Genomic DNA, 16,348 nt, shown 5'->3' with positions numbered 1-16,348 from the left:
TATATATAAAAGTGGTTTCTTAATATGCAGTACAATTAATCATCCATCTGATTTTTACTCATCTCTCAAAACCTATGGATTCAAATCATAATTTTCAAGTTTAAGATATTCATGATGTTCACATCTTTTAAAATTATTTTCCGGTGGGTAAAATTTTCTCCAATATAAAATTCATCAAATGGGATAAAATTCAACATTTAGTATTTAGATCCCAAAAAAATTAGTAATGTAACTTATTTTTCACGTATATTATAGACACAAAATTTCAGTAGTTGTTATTAGTGTTGGAATTGACGGTCGATTGTAACATTGTATGATTTTTGACCGTCAATCAATCCTATCATTGGTGCATCATACCATGCCACGCAAGGGGAGAGGCCCACGAGAAAACCAAATGAATTGACTAAAGCACACCTTACCCAATTCCAAAAGGATAAAAAAAAGGAAAAATCTCAAAAAATGAATTTATCAATTTTTATAAAATAAAAATTTTATTTTAAAAAAAAATAAAAGATCAAGTTGAATCTTAACTTTATAACGAATATCATTTTTAAATCATCGCTGATATATCGTTTCAATATTAAGATATATAGATAATTATATATCAAATATAGTCAAAATATTGATTTGTTATAGTATATAATATTAATATTTATGTTAAAAATAATAAAAATTATAAACTTTGAATTTATTTTAGATTAAAAAATAAAATCGAAATTTAATTTAATAAAAAATAAAATTTAAGTATTATTTTATAAAAATCGATAAATTCGGATTTTTTTTAGATTTTCTCGTAAAAAACGCAGAAAAATATCAAAGGTCAACAAATTTCCCACGGCACCATCTTCCTTCGGACCTTTTTACAGCTTCCTTCCCCTTCGGCCTCTTTCCACATAATTATTTATTAAAAAATTAAGAGAAAAAAAAATAAAGGAAGTGAAAAAAAAAAGGAAATTGGAGGACGAATCTTCCAAGTCCTTACACGGTGTCTTCCATGAACTAAGACGAAGTAACAACACATCCTTAGACAAATCCAGTCTTCTGTCCTTCTTCCTCTTTCATGGTCTTGTCTGAGAAAGAGGAAGGACTTTTTTTTTTGCTGTTCATTGAATTGATCCAGAAAATTTTAGTGAACCCATAGAATCAAGTTCCTGGTTTGCTTCCCTTTTTGGGTTTTTTCTTCTTCTTATTTATAGGGTTTTAATCGTTAGAACTGGTTGGGAATCCACGAGTTGACCGAATTGGAAAGCTCTGTTTTTTTTTTCTCTCGTTTTGGATGTTCTTGTTCCTGGGTTTATCTATTTCGTGTATGGTGGGTTTAGGGCGTCGGACATTTACTGCATCAGAGTTGAGGTTTTTAGGGTTTTGAAGCATTAGGGTTTCGAAATTCTAGCTCGATTTGACGATCTGTTGTGGGTTTGAGTGAAAAGGGTATCTGAGAATTGAACCCAGATCAACGCAGTGATCGACAGTTTCGTCAATTTGGTACGTTAGACAAGATTCCGAGCTGAATTCCATTCTAAGGTTGATACTGGTGGATTAGCGAAGTGTTTGTGTAAATCTAGCTGATTAAAAGCCGGTTTCGTGATATCGAATTCAATCCTTTATGCTTTTGTTCATGGAAACTTTCAGGGTTTAGGACTAAAGTTCGATCCTTTAGCATAGTTAGTATTGTGTAGAAAGGGTTTTAGGTTACTAAACATGATGCTTAGCGTTCTGTTGTGTCTATTTGTGTTTTTGGGTATGAGGATTACTTCTGTATCTGCCTCTCTTGTCTGGTCTGTTGATTGTGGTTCTGACCGTTTGGCTTACTCGTCGTCCCGTCACCGACGAGAGATTTCGTTCGCTATCAATGGCAATTCGGTGGATAGAGCTCGTTTCTGTGAAGCCGTATGGTGTCACAAATCCAAAGGCTGTATCCTTAAGGATTCTTTCAGGGACGACTTATGCAAGATTCGTAATTTACTAGGTATGCTCCTAAACACGAGGGCCTTGTTAAAGATACCGATAAAACTACGTTGAAGTTGCCTGCTTTTGGCAGCTCGGATGGAAAAGGAATCGAGAAAAAGCTTAGATGTTACCCTTTACGATTTACGGGTTTATGCATTCATAAGAATCTAAGACTGTTTGTCTATGTTGTTGGAAATTTACTGAAAATATGTGGTCGTGTTATTCGGCTTGGATTATGAATAAACGAACCGAATGCCCACCCCTACGTCTGAGTATGAACTCGAAAACTTCTTGATCGATATTGCAAAGTTTTCGGGGCTTTTTCTTTTTTGGTCGGTCAGGCGTTCAACAAGTACTGTAGGGAGAAGGGTTCTGCAAGAAAAATCGGGAGAAGATTCCCGGAAACACAGAGCTGAATTGTTATCGTACCCTGTAAAAGCCGGCATGGCAGCAGGCGGGTTATTGCTCGTCTGTTGCGCTATTGTTTGTCCTTGTTTGCACAAGGAGAAGAAAGCAAAAGCTCATGAAGTTCTTGGAAAGGAATCGAACCCTGGTAAACAAAGGCTTCTCATCGTTAATTTTTGCACGAACTTGATCAGAAAGCTGGAAAATCTGTATGAATACGGTTTGAATAGATGTTGGAATCATATAACTAGTGGTGAAATTGCATAAGCATGGATGCCATTGCTCGAACATGAACAAAAATTACCCGAGAGTTTGTTATTTTTATCCAAACCTTTGTTACAATGGAGTTCCATTGAAATTTAGCCACGAATTCATTATGCTCGGTGATATCGAAGCAATCTTTTCAGTGTTTTCACTGTCCTGACCCAAACATAGAAGTTCCGCTTCCGTTGTTCCGTCCTATGTTTCTCGATGTTCTGTTTTTTCGTCGGTTTAGGCATATCATCCAATGATATATATTATAGATGTTCACTAATATTCTTGCAGGGGAGCAAGTTCTGAATTTCGAAATGAGTCCCCCGTCCGAGAAAATTCCGCCAAGCCCGTTCCGGGTACCTCCAAGCCCGTCTAGATACGCTATGTCCCCAAGGCCGAACAGGATCGGACCGTTGCATCTAAGCATGAGTCAGATTTTTAAAGCTACTAACAATTTCTCGGAGAGTAATCAGATTGGCGAAGGCGGTTTCGGAATTGTGTACAAAGGCTTTCTTGATGATGGTCCCGTTGTCGCCATAAAACGAGCGAAGAAGGTAGTTTTGTGATTAATCATTAATCTACAATTTCATATGGGTTCTCCCTTTTGATTTCGAGTTTTATTACATTCGGTTCGAACTTATATTACGCACGTATTGTCCAAAAATACGAGGAAGATCGAAACCGCTAATAAGATCTCGATCTTGATGGTTCTCTTCTTCTATATGATCTGAATTAGAATCATCACGCAGGAACATTTTGAGAATCTGCGGACCGAATTCAAAAGCGAAGTCGACCTTCTATCCAAAATCGAGCATCGGAATTTAGTGAAACTGCTTGGTTACGTTGATAAAGGAAATGAGCGTCTCATCATAACGGAGTACATTGGAAACGGAACTCTGAGGGATCACTTGGATGGTAAGAACTTTTTTAACCGTAGCCCGCGGGGATTTTTCAGATGTTTTTATCCTCTGAAGAACCTCGAGAATAACAGCTCCTCGTATTTTCGTACCTTGCAGGTGTCGGGGGAAAAATACTCGACTTCAACCAGCGGTTAGAGATCGCGATAGATGTCTGCCATGGACTGACCTATCTTCATCTCTATGCAGGTATTCATTTATATTCTTATAGAACATTCTCAAAGGACGAGTTTTTTCGTTATTTTGCATAGGAGTGCTTAATTTGGTTTATAATGGAAAACCTGAACCGATCCGAACAGAAGAACCAAACCGAATTCAATATAGAAATCGAATGGTTATAGTTTTTCTAAAACCGAACATAACCAAACTAAACTCTAACCGAAACTCGGAATGACCACACCTGTTTTTTACCGGTCTCGATTTTGTTTGATGATTTTTCGGGTGATTATGTTGGAACAGAGAAGCAAATTATCCACAGGGACGTGAAATCGTCGAACATTCTCCTGACGGAAGGCATGAGAGCCAAAGTTGCGGACTTTGGGTTCGCGAGAGGCGGTCCGTCGGATCCTAACCAAACCCACATCGTAACACAAGTGAAAGGAACAGTCGGTTACCTCGACCCTGAGTACATGCGGACATACCAACTCACTGCCAAGAGCGATGTCTTCTCGTTCGGGATTTTACTCGTCGAGATTCTCACTGGACGTCGTCCCGTGGAGGCCAAACGACCTATTGATGAACGGATAACTATCCGATGGGTAAGTGTTCCTTCACTCTTTCTTCTCTGTCTATGGACACATCAACCATAAGTAACCGATACTAAACCACATACACAAAAAAATCCGCTCTTTTGAGTAGCGGCGGACATTTTGGTTTTCGGTTGGGGTTCGGTTTGGTTTTATTCGAGTTCAATTATTTTGGTTGTAGAAAATCTATATCTATTTAGGTTTTATTTTAGATTCGGTTTCGGCTCGGGCTAAGTTTTTTAATGTTTATTTTGTTTGTTAGTTTTATATTAGACTCGGATTCAGGTTTTTGGTTATCAAAATATCATATTAATTTGTGTTTTATATCGAGTTCGGTTCGGTTACGTGTTATTCGGCTTGGATTATGAATAAACGAACCGAATGCCCACCCCTACGTCTGAGTATGAACTCGAAAACTTCTTGATCGATATTGCAAAGTTTTCGGGGCTTTTTCTTTTTTGGTCGGTCAGGCGTTCAACAAGTACGAGGAAGGGAAGGTTCGGGAACTGGTGGATCCGAACATGGGGGAAGAAGTGAGCGAGAAGATACTGCGGAAGATGTTCGGTCTGGCGTTCCACTGCGCGGCCCCGACACGGAACGAGAGACCGAACATGCGGACCGTTGGGGAGCAGCTTTGGACCATAAGATCCAACTATCTCAAGCTATCAAGGGAACTAATATAAATAAATAAATATATATATATTAAATAAAAGCACAAAAACTTGATTCTGTTTTTGAGTTTGTGTTCGTGTTGGTATTGTGCCTGTCTTTCTATGTAAAGATGACTTCAGATTGTGGCTAGTTGATGAACAACCGGTCATAGTCTTGACATATTATTGAAATTAGGGTTTAGGGTTTGGATTTGATTAGATTATATTACAAACAACAAATAATATACCGTTGCAGAGGAACTGTAAGATGTTAGATAACAATGGCAGTTACAAAGGAAACAGGACAAGAAGAGAGTTTCGATATTTGTGTTGGGTTTGGCTCGAAAATAGTTTCGTTCGGTTTTGTAGATTTTATCAAATAGATATTAATCGGTTATTATATTATATTCAATTCGTTTTACTTTCGGTTTCTATTTGGTTTTATCCCGGTTTTGATTAAAAATTAGATTTTTTTAAAAAATTCGGTTTTTTGATTTTTTAAAATTTTGGTTCGTTTCGTTCTCAAAAAATTCGATTTTTCTAAAATTAATATCGTTCGTAAATTTTAGACAGTTCGAATCGAAAAAATACCGCATTTTTCGTTTCGATTCTAATCGAATCGAAACGAAACATTCACCCTTTTTTTTTTGTATATTCAATCCACACACACTATATCTACGTATAGACATATATATATATTATGTACCATATATTTTTATTATTTATTATTTTATTTTTTATGTTTATGGGACATTGACAACCCAATCAGTGTCACCCTTACGTGTAAATTTTTTGTAATCTATTTTTTTTTTGTTAAATTCGTCAACGGTTTGAATATAGATAAAAAAATACAGGTTTCGTTTATTTTGGAATTTTTATCAAATACAGGCTTTTTTTTTTTTATAAAAGCGCAATAGAACATTTTAAAAAGTTTGGTTTTTTTTACCAAGAGGCACAAAAAAAATATATTACAATATTCCGATGACTAGAAATTAACTACAATTGACTACGATAATTTATTATGAAATTATTATTATTTGATTTGATTTAAATGATATAAACACTTTTTGTATTATTATCATAAGTGGAGTCATATCTCACGGCCTTGGCCCGTATGGATGACGTGGCGTTATATCATTGGCGGAAATGACACAAATGGGCCCACGCCTTCCTCGTGTCGGCAGCCTTTCCAATTCCCGAGCATTCCTCCTCCGCGGTCTGAATCTTTACATTAACAGTGAAATTAATCCCTGAAAATCTTACATTAACACTTAATTAGTCCCAATAATTTTTTTAATCCTTTTTTTTACATTTACAAAAGAAGAAAAAAAAATATCCCTTTTCGTCTTCTTCTCTTTAGAGGCCGAATCTGGTGGCTGTTAGTGCTGCAACTGTGCGGACGGTGCAAATCCAAAGTTCCGGCGGAGAGATTATGGGATTCATCTTCGGACTGGTCATCGGATTCGCCGCCGGTCTCGCCATTGTCGTCGGATTTGTCCGAGCGGAGAATGCTCGATCCAAGCTTCGCTCTGAACTTGTTAGCTCCACTTCGTTTAGATTCTGGGTTTCGTTCCCTGTTCGAATGATTCGCTTTCAGATTCAACGGAGTTTGACTCTTTTTTTGTGCAATTTTTTCTGGATTATTCTTAGGCGGCGACTGTGGCTGCTTTTGCGAGGATGACGGTGGAGGATTCGAGAAAGCTTTTGCCTCCTGAGTTTTATCCTTCGTGGGTCGTCTTCTCCGAGCGTCAGAAGTTGAGTTACTGAGATTCTCTTTGTATGTGTATGCATATGTTTACATAGGTTCAGTTTGTGTTTCCCCAAGTTTAGATATGTCGAAAGAAGAACATTTGGGGGAAGGAAATTTCATAGAATTCTGACATATATACGAGTGTTTGTGTGAATCTATCTGTGCTATATTCCTCTACCTGTTCTAAGCGACTGATACCCTTGGTCCTGTTCTTTGTTTACTTCAGTTGACATGGCTGAACCAGCATTTGACTAAGATCTGGCCTTATGTTGATGAGGTAGGTTTTCAAATTGTGGATTTTTCTGCGTCAAAATCGATGAGTGAACAAGAAATGTTGTTTAGATTTGAGAGGGCAAGTTTTCTTTAAGAATAATGTTATTGTTTTCATTTTCCAAATTTTGGTTATGTGGAGTTTAGGCTGCATCAGAGCTTATAAAGGCATCTGTGGAGCCAGTTCTCGAGCAATATAGACCCGTTATATTGGCATCGCTAAAGTTCTCTAAGCTTACACTTGGTACTGTGGCTCCTCAATTTACAGGTTAGTTTTGCATTGTTATTTGTTTCATGATCTTTTAACTATCCTATGTGAGGGGTACTGAGTGTGTTCGGCTGAATCGTGTTAAATTTGGTTGGTGAAATTCCATGGGTTGTGGAGTTTTGGATTCAGTTTCAGAATTTTATGTTGTATTGGCGCAATGCATGTGAATTTGGATTTATGTTAATTGGGAGTTAAACTCCAACCTTGAATTTGCTAGTAAAGCTTAATTGATCATTTTACTGTTATTTCGTTGAAGATTTCATGAGTGTGCGTGTATTTTTTGGTGTTGTGTAGGAGTTCAAATCATCGAAGGTGGAGAAGATGGGATGACCATGGAACTGGACATGCAATGGGATGGAAATCCAAGTATAATACTCAATGTCAAAACCCTTGTCGGTGTATCACTTCCTATTCAGGTTCTCGATATTGCTTCATATCCGCTTTCACCTCATATCTTGCAAAGAAGAAAACTGACATGTTCTTTCTTTTTCCATGTTTTTGTTTTAGATTGATTGGATATATTTTTGTACTATAGGTTGACTGCAACTTATATTTTATTTGTTTCTTTTTAACAGGTGAAAAACATTGGGTTTACCGGTGTTTTCAGGCTGATCTTTAAGCCACTAGTTGACGAGTTCCCCTGCTTCGGAGCCGTGTGTTTTTCCCTCAGAGAAAAGGTTGGTACCTTTTTCAAGCCTTTGGAGTTATAATCAAGGGTTTAATTGGCGCGTAGGTTTTACAAATTCCTCTTAGTTTTGCGTCGTTTTATCATCCATCCTTGGTGTAGGTCCAAACATCATACCTCGTATTTATGTTCTCGGTTATGGATGAAACTGTAACAAGGAAAAAAAAATTGGGTTGCTACTGATCACTGTTCTGTTGGATTATCTTTGGTGTCCGGATTTTGTGTTGCAGAGAAATTTGGACTTCAAACTTAAAGTTATTGGAGGTGATGTTACTGCAGTTCCTGGAATTTCTGATGCTATTGAGGTTTGATCTGATACTTTGTTTCCTGGTTATAACCCATCATACTTCATCAACATACATAATCCGGGCCTATTGAACTGCAATTTCGAATGTTTTATCGGTTAGCTTTACTTTTGAGAAAGTTGTGAAGAAGATGGTTCCGCTCAATTCATCTTCCTTCATTTACGTGGAATCTAATTCTTTTCTTTATTTATCCTTAGTCTCCGTATACAACAGACAAGAACTGTCAAGGTGGTTGTCTAAGATTTGACTAAACTATAACATCGCTTACAGATTGGAACAGGCAGTGTTTAGTTTTGTGCTAATTTGTATCTCAATGTTCTTACAAATGCATGCTTTTACTTAGAAGCATTAACACCTGTTCTTTTTAACTTCTGGTCTCAGTGCTTTATTCTTGTAGATGTTGAATTTATTATGCCCATGTAATTTCACATGCAAACAGGAAACTATACGGGATGCTGTCGAAGACTCCATCACATGGCCTGTCCGGAAGGTTATCCCGATTTTGCCCGGTGATTATAGGTATGCCACTGATGGAAGACATTGTGCTGAAACTGTCGACATAATGTCAAAATTTGCGGAATCTTCAAGCGCCCGGATGTTGAATTTCTCTAACCAGCTGGTAGAAATTTGCTATCGATACTGGATTTTGCTCTAATAGCTCAACTTGCATCTCTTTTCTCAGTGATCTGGAACTAAAGCCTGTCGGAATATTGGAGGTGAAACTTGTGCAAGCCAAGAACTTGACCAACAAAGACATAATCGGGAAGTCAGACCCGTTTGCTAAGTTATTTATACGTCCTTTGCGAGAAAGGACTAAAAGAAGCAAGACGATTGTAAGTAGTTCCATTCAATCTCGGTTCTCTTTTTGAAGGGTGTTTTCTTCTAGCTGACGTAGTTTTTAAAACGGTTATCATAGAACAACGACCTGAATCCGATCTGGAACGAGCACTTTGAGTTTGTCGTGGAAGATGCTTCCACTCAACACTTGGTGGTAAGAATTTACGACGATGAGGGTGTCCAAGCATCCGAGCTAATCGGTTGTGCCCAAGTCAGGCTTTGTGAACTTGAGCCCGGTAAAGTGAAGGATGTGTGGTTGAAGCTCGTTAAAGATTTGGATATACAGAGAGATAACAAATACCGAGGAGAGGTGATTTTCGCTAAAAAATATTCTCGGATCAGATCATTTTCCCGTAAAATGAATGCATTATAGGTCTGATTCTTTTCCATTTAGGTTCACCTCGAGCTTCTGTACTGCCCTTACGGAACAGATAACGGCTACACAAATCCATTTGAATCAGCATCTATGACTTCTTTGGAGAAAGTTCTTAAGAACGGAGCAGATGCAACAGATATAACTGAGGATGAGAAGTCACTAACTCGGAAAAGGAAAGAGGTTATAGTAAGAGGGGTACTCATTGTTACCGTGATATCGGCTGAAGACATACCGGTTCAGGACGTGATGGGAAAAGCTGATCCTTATGTCGTTCTCACAATGAAAAAATCCGGAGCCAAAAATAAAACCCGGGTGAGATTTTTCTCGTTTTTCCTCGACGATCATCATCGCTTCTCTTTCTCAGTGTATAGTTTCATGCTTACTGTCTCGAGTTTCTTCCCGTTTCAGGTCGTAAATGACAGCTTGAATCCAGTTTGGAACCAGACTTTTGATTTCGTAGTCGAGGATGGGTTACACGACATGCTAGTTCTCGAAGTTTGGGACCACGACACCTTCGGAAAGGTAATATATGCATATAGAATTCTGTATATATGTATATATTTCGATCGGATAATGCCATTTTGAGCCTCGGATTCTTCTCGATACGCAGGATTATATCGGGAGATGCATCTTGACACTGACAAGGGTCATAATGGAAGGTGAATACAAGGACTGGTTCGAACTAGACGAGGCCAAATCCGGTAAGCTGCATTTGCATCTCAAGTGGATGCCCCAACCCATCTATCGCGACACCTAAACCGTCTTCTCGCCATACGAAAGATGGCATCTTCGAGTGATCTCGGGTTTCTTTTCGCCCTACCACTAGAGAAATACCTGATAAAACCTCGGTACAAAAAAACGATTTCTTTTCCAGGTTGTACATTCTCCTACAGGGACTTAGGTCCGAGGTAAAAAGCCTTGTTGTGTCTTGTGTTTGTGCAGCTTCATAGAATGTGTTTCTGTTTTTTTTTTGGTTCTCCTAAACATGCCACTGAAATAAATGTCTTTCTGGATGGTCATTTCGGTTTTCTATTTGGGTTTTGTTATTTCGGTTTTAGAACAATTATAATCATCGGTTTGTTGAATTTGATTCGGTTTGTTTGATTTTGATTTATTGATAAAAGGCTCATTTTTCCATGTCTTAAATAACTAGGCAAACTAGGGTTGAATCCAATTGAATTCGGTTTAGTTCAAAACCGAATCGGTTCAATTTGTCATTTTGGTTTGATTACCGGTTAAGAAAGTGAAACTTGCTAAACTCTTCGGTTTAGTTCAAATACGAATTGGCTCCGATTAATTTCTTTCGACATCTGCTGATTAGATTTTGACTTTAGGAGTTCAACGCAGTAAAAAAGAAAGCCGCACATCATTTGCCGAAACGACATCGTTTGCAAAATTTAAGAAGATCCAAAACGACAGCGTATTGGATGAGATTTATAAGTCAGAAGTTTCAGATAAACCCCTAAAGAATTATTTCCTTTTAAAAAGAGCACATTTCCCACGATGTATTTCAGATCGGACCCTACCCGGAATCGATTCCTTCTCTCATTTTCCTCCCCCTAATTCCGAAATTCGCCGAGCCCTAGGGTTTCGGATTTCGTAACAAAGGCCCCTCTGTTATCTTCTTAATTCCTGGTAAGTCATTCCCTCTCTGCCCCTAATTTCTCTTTATTCTCATCGATTCCTCGATTCTATCGTTTCTCTGGTCATGATTGGACTATATTTTTTGGATCCGATAAGTCAGAAATCCTTGTTGAACAATGTGGTTGAATGCGTAACTTGTTTTCTGGTCAAGTTTAGATGTTTGGGATTTGAGAATGTTGAATCAGGGGAAAAATATTAGGGTTTGTCTGCTTTTGACGAATTGTTGATAGGGTTTAGGAGGAGTTTATGTGGGTTGGAGACTTGGAGTGTTTCTATGATGTTGTCTTGTTCTTTGGCCTTTAATTTGATATACATGAACTTCGTTCATTTTTAAAGATTCTGCTTAAATTGGTTCCTCTTTTGCTGCGACTGGTGTTGAAGATTGAACCGCAGTTCTTTGATCTGGGTTTGCCCCCTTTTTTTTTCTGCTGAGATTTGCCCTTCTTGGTGAACAAGCAAGCCTTTTTATGATTGAAAATTTCAACTTCTCTTCAATATAGGAAGAGCAGAAAAGGGATTTTGGGTGATAATCTCATGCTAAGATCAGTTCTCGATTGCTGCTAGTGAACTGGATATTGAGCTAATTGTTTTGAGTTTTTGCAGAAGTAAGAATGGATGCCCGCTTTATTTATATCTAAAAGTTGTAGCATTTACCTTTGAACAAAATGAACATGATCGTCTTTTCCTGGTTTGGTAGTCTGACTGCAGCTCTAAGAAGCCATAGCACATACGATGCCACGGTTGATTTTCTCTTATTTTATTTGTTCGTTGTTTTAACAATCAGCGTGAATGGGGAAAGGGAAGCTTATATTGATCTGTCAATCTGGCGGCAAATTTGTGACAAATGATGATGGCATCATGACATATGTCGGGGGAGAGGCAGAGGCCATAGATATTAATCATGAAACCACGTTCGACGATCTTAAGCTAAAGCTGGCAAAGCTCTTGAACTTAGACTATGATTCTCTATCCCTCAAGTACTTTCTCCCTGGAAACAGAAGAACGCTTATCACCATGAAGCAAGAGAAAGACATGAGAAGGATGTATGATTTCCATCTGAGCTCAGTCACAGCAGAAGTGTTTGTTACAGGAAAAGAGGGTTTCCGCCCTGAAGCAGCAGTTGTCTCGCCTGGTAACAGGTACTGTTTCTCTTACCTCTGTTTTTTTAGCTATGTCATGTCCAGAAAGCAACCGGTCTACCTGTGTTTCTTGTTAGCTTTGTCCTGTAGAGAAATTTACTTTTTTTAGAGATCGTAGCAGACACCCAATGATGCATCAATTGAGCAATGCGCACGTGATACTGCATTTCTGCCGATGCAGATATTACCAAATGCAATTGGAGAGACATATAATAAAATTAGTTAGTTGAGGATAAACATTTTGTTGACATCCTGAGAGATTTGAGTAACAGATAGTCGTAGAGAATAAATATCCAGAGGCCGTTATCTACCTAGTATCAGCAGAAAGAATAACAATGGATCGAAACGGTAGATTAATAGTGGGAGAAAGATATTCCAGGTTTCTCCTCACATTTTTTGGAGTGAGAATGCAAGTGAGAGTGATCAAAGAGTATACCAGAGCAGAGATAAACATGTCCAATGGTAATTGCGCCTTCACAGGTTTACTTCGATGTCTCATTATAAAGTTGCAGCATATCTTGTTGATTGTTAATTGGCTTCTATGAGTTTCATATATATATATATTAACATTTTGTCTTATTGCCGCTAACTTGGGATTAAGACGATGTTGTTGCTGTCGTCTTATTGCTGCTGACCTAAGAGAGTTGAAAATCAGACACATTGCTCAAGTGAATGAAAATCTTATGTCTCCATATCATACTTGTATAAAACACTTCGTTTCTTGTTATCAGGACAATTAATACACGAGCAGCTGAGATGGAGATTGCTACACCTGTGGCATCCGGAAGTATAGCCAATGTACCAATTCAAGTTGATACTGGAACACATGAGGAATATACCCTTGTTGATGCCCGTGTTAGATCTGGAAATGTGACCCCTAGAGTCATTTCTCATTGCAGCGGCCTTGTTGATATTCCTGTAACGGTATCGACCAATCGGGTGGTATCCACCAATTTAACCTTCAAAAGATCCAAGAGGAAAGGCAAGAAGAATAGTCCTGCAACCGGTATTTCGAAATTGACCCCCAGAAGCTCTAAACGATCAGCCAATGGTAGCAATTCAGGTAGCAAAAGCTTCTCTCCCATGTCTCAGAGTGTTGTTTGTGGTGTGATCAGTAGTCCGACTAAAAGCACTAGGAAGCGAAGACATTCAATACATGAACTGAACAGTGGTGCTCAGGATGAAACTGTCATGGATACAAGGAGAAGATCCCTGAGAAACAGGGGACAAATTCAGAAGCCTGTAGTAGAAACCAGTGATGATGATGACTCCATCAACACTGATGAAGATGATGAAAACTCTGATGAGGAGAAGGATCATATGCGGGATGTTGCGATTTTCGACCCTGAAACTGAGGATATTATTGACTCTGAACATCTGATGAACTATTCCATGTCTGATGCTAACAGTGGTTCTGTTGAGAACTTAGTAGCCTCATGGAAACGCTGTATTACCGGTGTAGGTCAGGAATTTGAGAGTGTTGTCGAATTTCGAGATGCACTGCAGAAATATGCCATTGCTTGCCGTTTTGGTTACCGATTAAGGAAGAACGAGTCAAATCGTGCCTGTGGTGTTTGTTTGATTGGAGGCTGTCCTTGGAAGATATATGCATCGTGGGTTCCGTCTGAAAGCGTGTTTAAGATAAAAAAGTTCAGTAAAAGGCATACGTGTGGGGGAGAATCATGGAAATCTGCTCATCCGAAAAAGAATTGGGTGGTGAGTATCATCAAGGAGAGACTGCAGGAGAATCCAAACCAGAAGACTAAGAGCATTGCTGACGCGATTCTTCAGGATTTTGGTATCGAACTAAGTTATTGCACGATAAGGCGAGGCATTGATGAGGCCAGAGGAGGAATTCATAGTTCATTCAAAGAGGCATACAAGTACTTGCCTCGTTTCGTTAGTAAAGTAATGGAGGCAAACCCTGGAAGTTTGATCGATCTCGTGGTTGGGGAGGACGGAAGATTTCAGCGGCTCTTTCTGTCTTTCCAGTCTTGTATACATGGCTTTCAATCTGGTTGTCGACCTCTACTTTTTCTCGACGCTATCCCGTTTAAGTCCAGATATCATGAGGTTTTGTTGACAGCTTCTGCATTGGATGGGGATGATGGTGTGCTTCCAGTAGCATTTGCCCTTGTGGATATCGAGACGGGTGAAACTTGGCGTTGGTTTCTCGAACAGCTAAGGTTAGCAATCCCTAGCTCGCGGACTTTAACCTTTGTATCCGACAGAGAAAAAGAACTGGCAAGCTCGGTTTTGGAGATATTCGAGAATTCTCATCACGGTTACTCCATTCATTACCTGATGGAGGATTTTATGCGAAACCTGAGAGGACCCTTTCATGGAGATGGAAAGCCATCTTTGCCGTATTACTTGCTCGCTGCAGCACGGGCTGATCGACTCGACGGGTTTAAGATTTACTCCGAGCATATCAAACGAATCTCTCCTAAAGCTTATGATTGGGTAATGCAGATCGATCCAAAGCATTGGACCAGCGCATTGTTCGAAGGTGAACCCTACAGCCACATCACATCCGACGTCGGGGAGATCTATTCAAAGTGGATAGAGGAAACACAGGAAGCATCCATCGTTCGGAAGCTCGAGGCACTCGTGGGTCGGGTAGTAGAGTTGGTGAATAGCCGTCAAGAAAGCTCGAGAGGCTGGTCTAGCAAGCTCGTGCCGACAAAGGAGGAGAGTTTAAAGGAAGAATGTAAGAAGGCAAACACGCTAAAGGTATTCATTTTCTCCGATAACCTTTACGAGGTTCACGATGGGGCGGTCCAAATCGTGGATATAACCAAACAAAACTGCAGCTGTTTCGGGTGGAAACCCACGGGACTTCCATGTCAGCACGCTATCGCTGTCTTAAACAGCAAAGGAAGAGACCTGTATGATTATTGTTCTGGTTTCTTCTCGGTAGAAAGCTACCATATGACATATTCCGAGGGTCTGAGTCCGGTCTTAACGTTTGGGGAAAGTGCGGAAGAAGAAGAAGAGGAGGAGGAGGATGAACAGCAAGTGCTTCCTCCCCCGTTTTCGCGAGTTCCGGGGGTCGAGAAGAGGATAAAGGACCGGAAAAGAGGTCGGTCTGTGTGTTGTACGAGGTGTGGAGGAGTTGGACATAACAAAGCTACTTGCAAGGACGATCTCTAGGCCCTTTTTTTTTTTTTTTGCTTCGGTCATCTGATCTGGAACTCAGTTCTCAGTTCTTGTCTCTTCTGTAACTCTCCCTGTTCTGATGGGTCATAATACACTTTTTGTACAGTTTGTATTCTCAGTTTTTTTTTTTTTGCCAAAATACACTTTTTTTTTAATCTCTCTTTATAGATTCTAATGTTGTATCCATAACCATAAGGTGCAGCATTTTTTTTTAAAATGTCGCTGCTGCTGAATTTTCTCAAGTTCGTAGTTTATGAAAATATTAAGCAAAGTGAGGATAACAAAAAAAAATGCCAAATTTTAAAATAGCGTCCAATTTTGTTTGGGTAAAGTTTATAGATAAGTATACTCTATTTGGCCACCGTTTTTGAAACAAATTAACTTTTTTCAGAATTGTAATACAAACTCAAAAAAAAAATTATCATTAAATTAAAACCACTGTAAATCATTTTTTTTTTTGGAATTGTAAGATATATAAAACTATAATTGTGAAAGACTACAACTTTTTTGGATAATAAACTATAAAATCGAGTTTATTTTTAGAAATTGCGTTGTCGACTTTACCGTTCACTTTGTTGGCCATATCAGTCTTTTTGGGTTGTGTTTCGCGTTGCGGAGAATGTCGGATAGAAAACGTACACATGGATACGTGTCCGACAATGGAAAATTTGAGAAAATTGGCTTCTAAATCCCAACGACTTGTGTGTGTTTTTTTTATAACCGTGTCAATCGGGCCGGGTCGGCCCGAATCCGCACTTGGTCTGAAGCTTTTGGATTGGGGTTGGACCGATCCGATTTTTTTCGGATCTATATAACTAAGTCCGAAACCAAACCCTATATATTCTGGATTCGGTTCAGATAAAGATAACAGACTCATTCACTGTACTATCCATAAAGTCAATTCTAACAAGATACGCACTCATATTTCGGAAATATAAAATACAGAAAAATAAATAAATTTTGCGGTCGAACTACCAAAGCATAATAGACTA

At 38.8% G+C, this 16,348-nt stretch overlaps 3 protein-coding genes across 5 annotated transcripts; all 3 read left to right on the top strand.

Annotated features, from left to right (window-relative positions):
* Positions 1-924: 924 nt before the first annotated feature.
* On the top strand, positions 925-5,142 carry LOC104808959 (calmodulin-binding receptor-like cytoplasmic kinase 3). Of its 2 annotated transcripts, none has more exons than XM_010534820.2 (7): positions 925-1,969; positions 2,312-2,503; positions 2,902-3,164; positions 3,360-3,525; positions 3,627-3,716; positions 3,987-4,285; positions 4,712-4,907. In XM_010534820.2, the coding sequence occupies exons 1-7, from the start codon at positions 1,702-1,704 to the stop codon at positions 4,808-4,810; spliced, it is 1,377 nt and encodes a 458-aa protein (XP_010533122.1). In that variant the 5' UTR covers positions 925-1,701; the 3' UTR covers positions 4,811-4,907. The 2 variants fall into 2 exon arrangements, with proteins under 2 accessions (XP_010533122.1, XP_010533121.1); XM_010534819.1 differs by having other exon boundaries at positions 929-1,969; positions 4,744-5,142.
* Positions 5,143-6,269: 1,127 nt separating this feature from the next.
* LOC104808958 (synaptotagmin-5) lies at positions 6,270-10,504 on the top strand. The gene is made up of 13 exons (XM_010534818.1): positions 6,270-6,460; positions 6,574-6,678; positions 6,900-6,950; positions 7,091-7,211; positions 7,506-7,627; positions 7,787-7,888; positions 8,127-8,201; positions 8,641-8,720; positions 8,884-9,034; positions 9,118-9,348; positions 9,433-9,726; positions 9,823-9,936; positions 10,025-10,504. The coding sequence occupies exons 1-13, from the start codon at positions 6,356-6,358 to the stop codon at positions 10,169-10,171; spliced, it is 1,698 nt and encodes a 565-aa protein (XP_010533120.1). The 5' UTR covers positions 6,270-6,355; the 3' UTR covers positions 10,172-10,504.
* A 442-nt stretch (positions 10,505-10,946) lies between these two features.
* LOC104808957 lies at positions 10,947-15,474 on the top strand. Of its 2 annotated transcripts, XM_010534816.1 has the most exons (3): positions 10,947-11,049; positions 11,843-12,197; positions 12,929-15,474. In XM_010534816.1, exons 2-3 carry the CDS (start codon positions 11,848-11,850, stop codon positions 15,348-15,350), a joined length of 2,772 nt encoding a protein of 923 aa, XP_010533118.1. In that variant the 5' UTR covers positions 10,947-11,049; positions 11,843-11,847; the 3' UTR covers positions 15,351-15,474. The 2 variants fall into 2 exon arrangements, with proteins under 2 accessions (XP_010533118.1, XP_010533119.1); XM_010534817.1 differs by lacking the exon at positions 10,947-11,049 and having other exon boundaries at positions 11,063-12,197.
* Positions 15,475-16,348: the final 874 nt, after the last annotated feature.

The sequence above is a fragment of the Tarenaya hassleriana genome, unplaced genomic scaffold, assembly GCF_000463585.1.
Source record: "Tarenaya hassleriana unplaced genomic scaffold, ASM46358v1 Cleome15, whole genome shotgun sequence".
Lineage (NCBI taxonomy): Eukaryota > Viridiplantae > Streptophyta > Magnoliopsida > Brassicales > Cleomaceae > Tarenaya > Tarenaya hassleriana.
The sequence above is the reverse complement of the archived record's forward strand: the minus strand, read 5'-3'. Positions and strand labels throughout refer to the sequence as shown.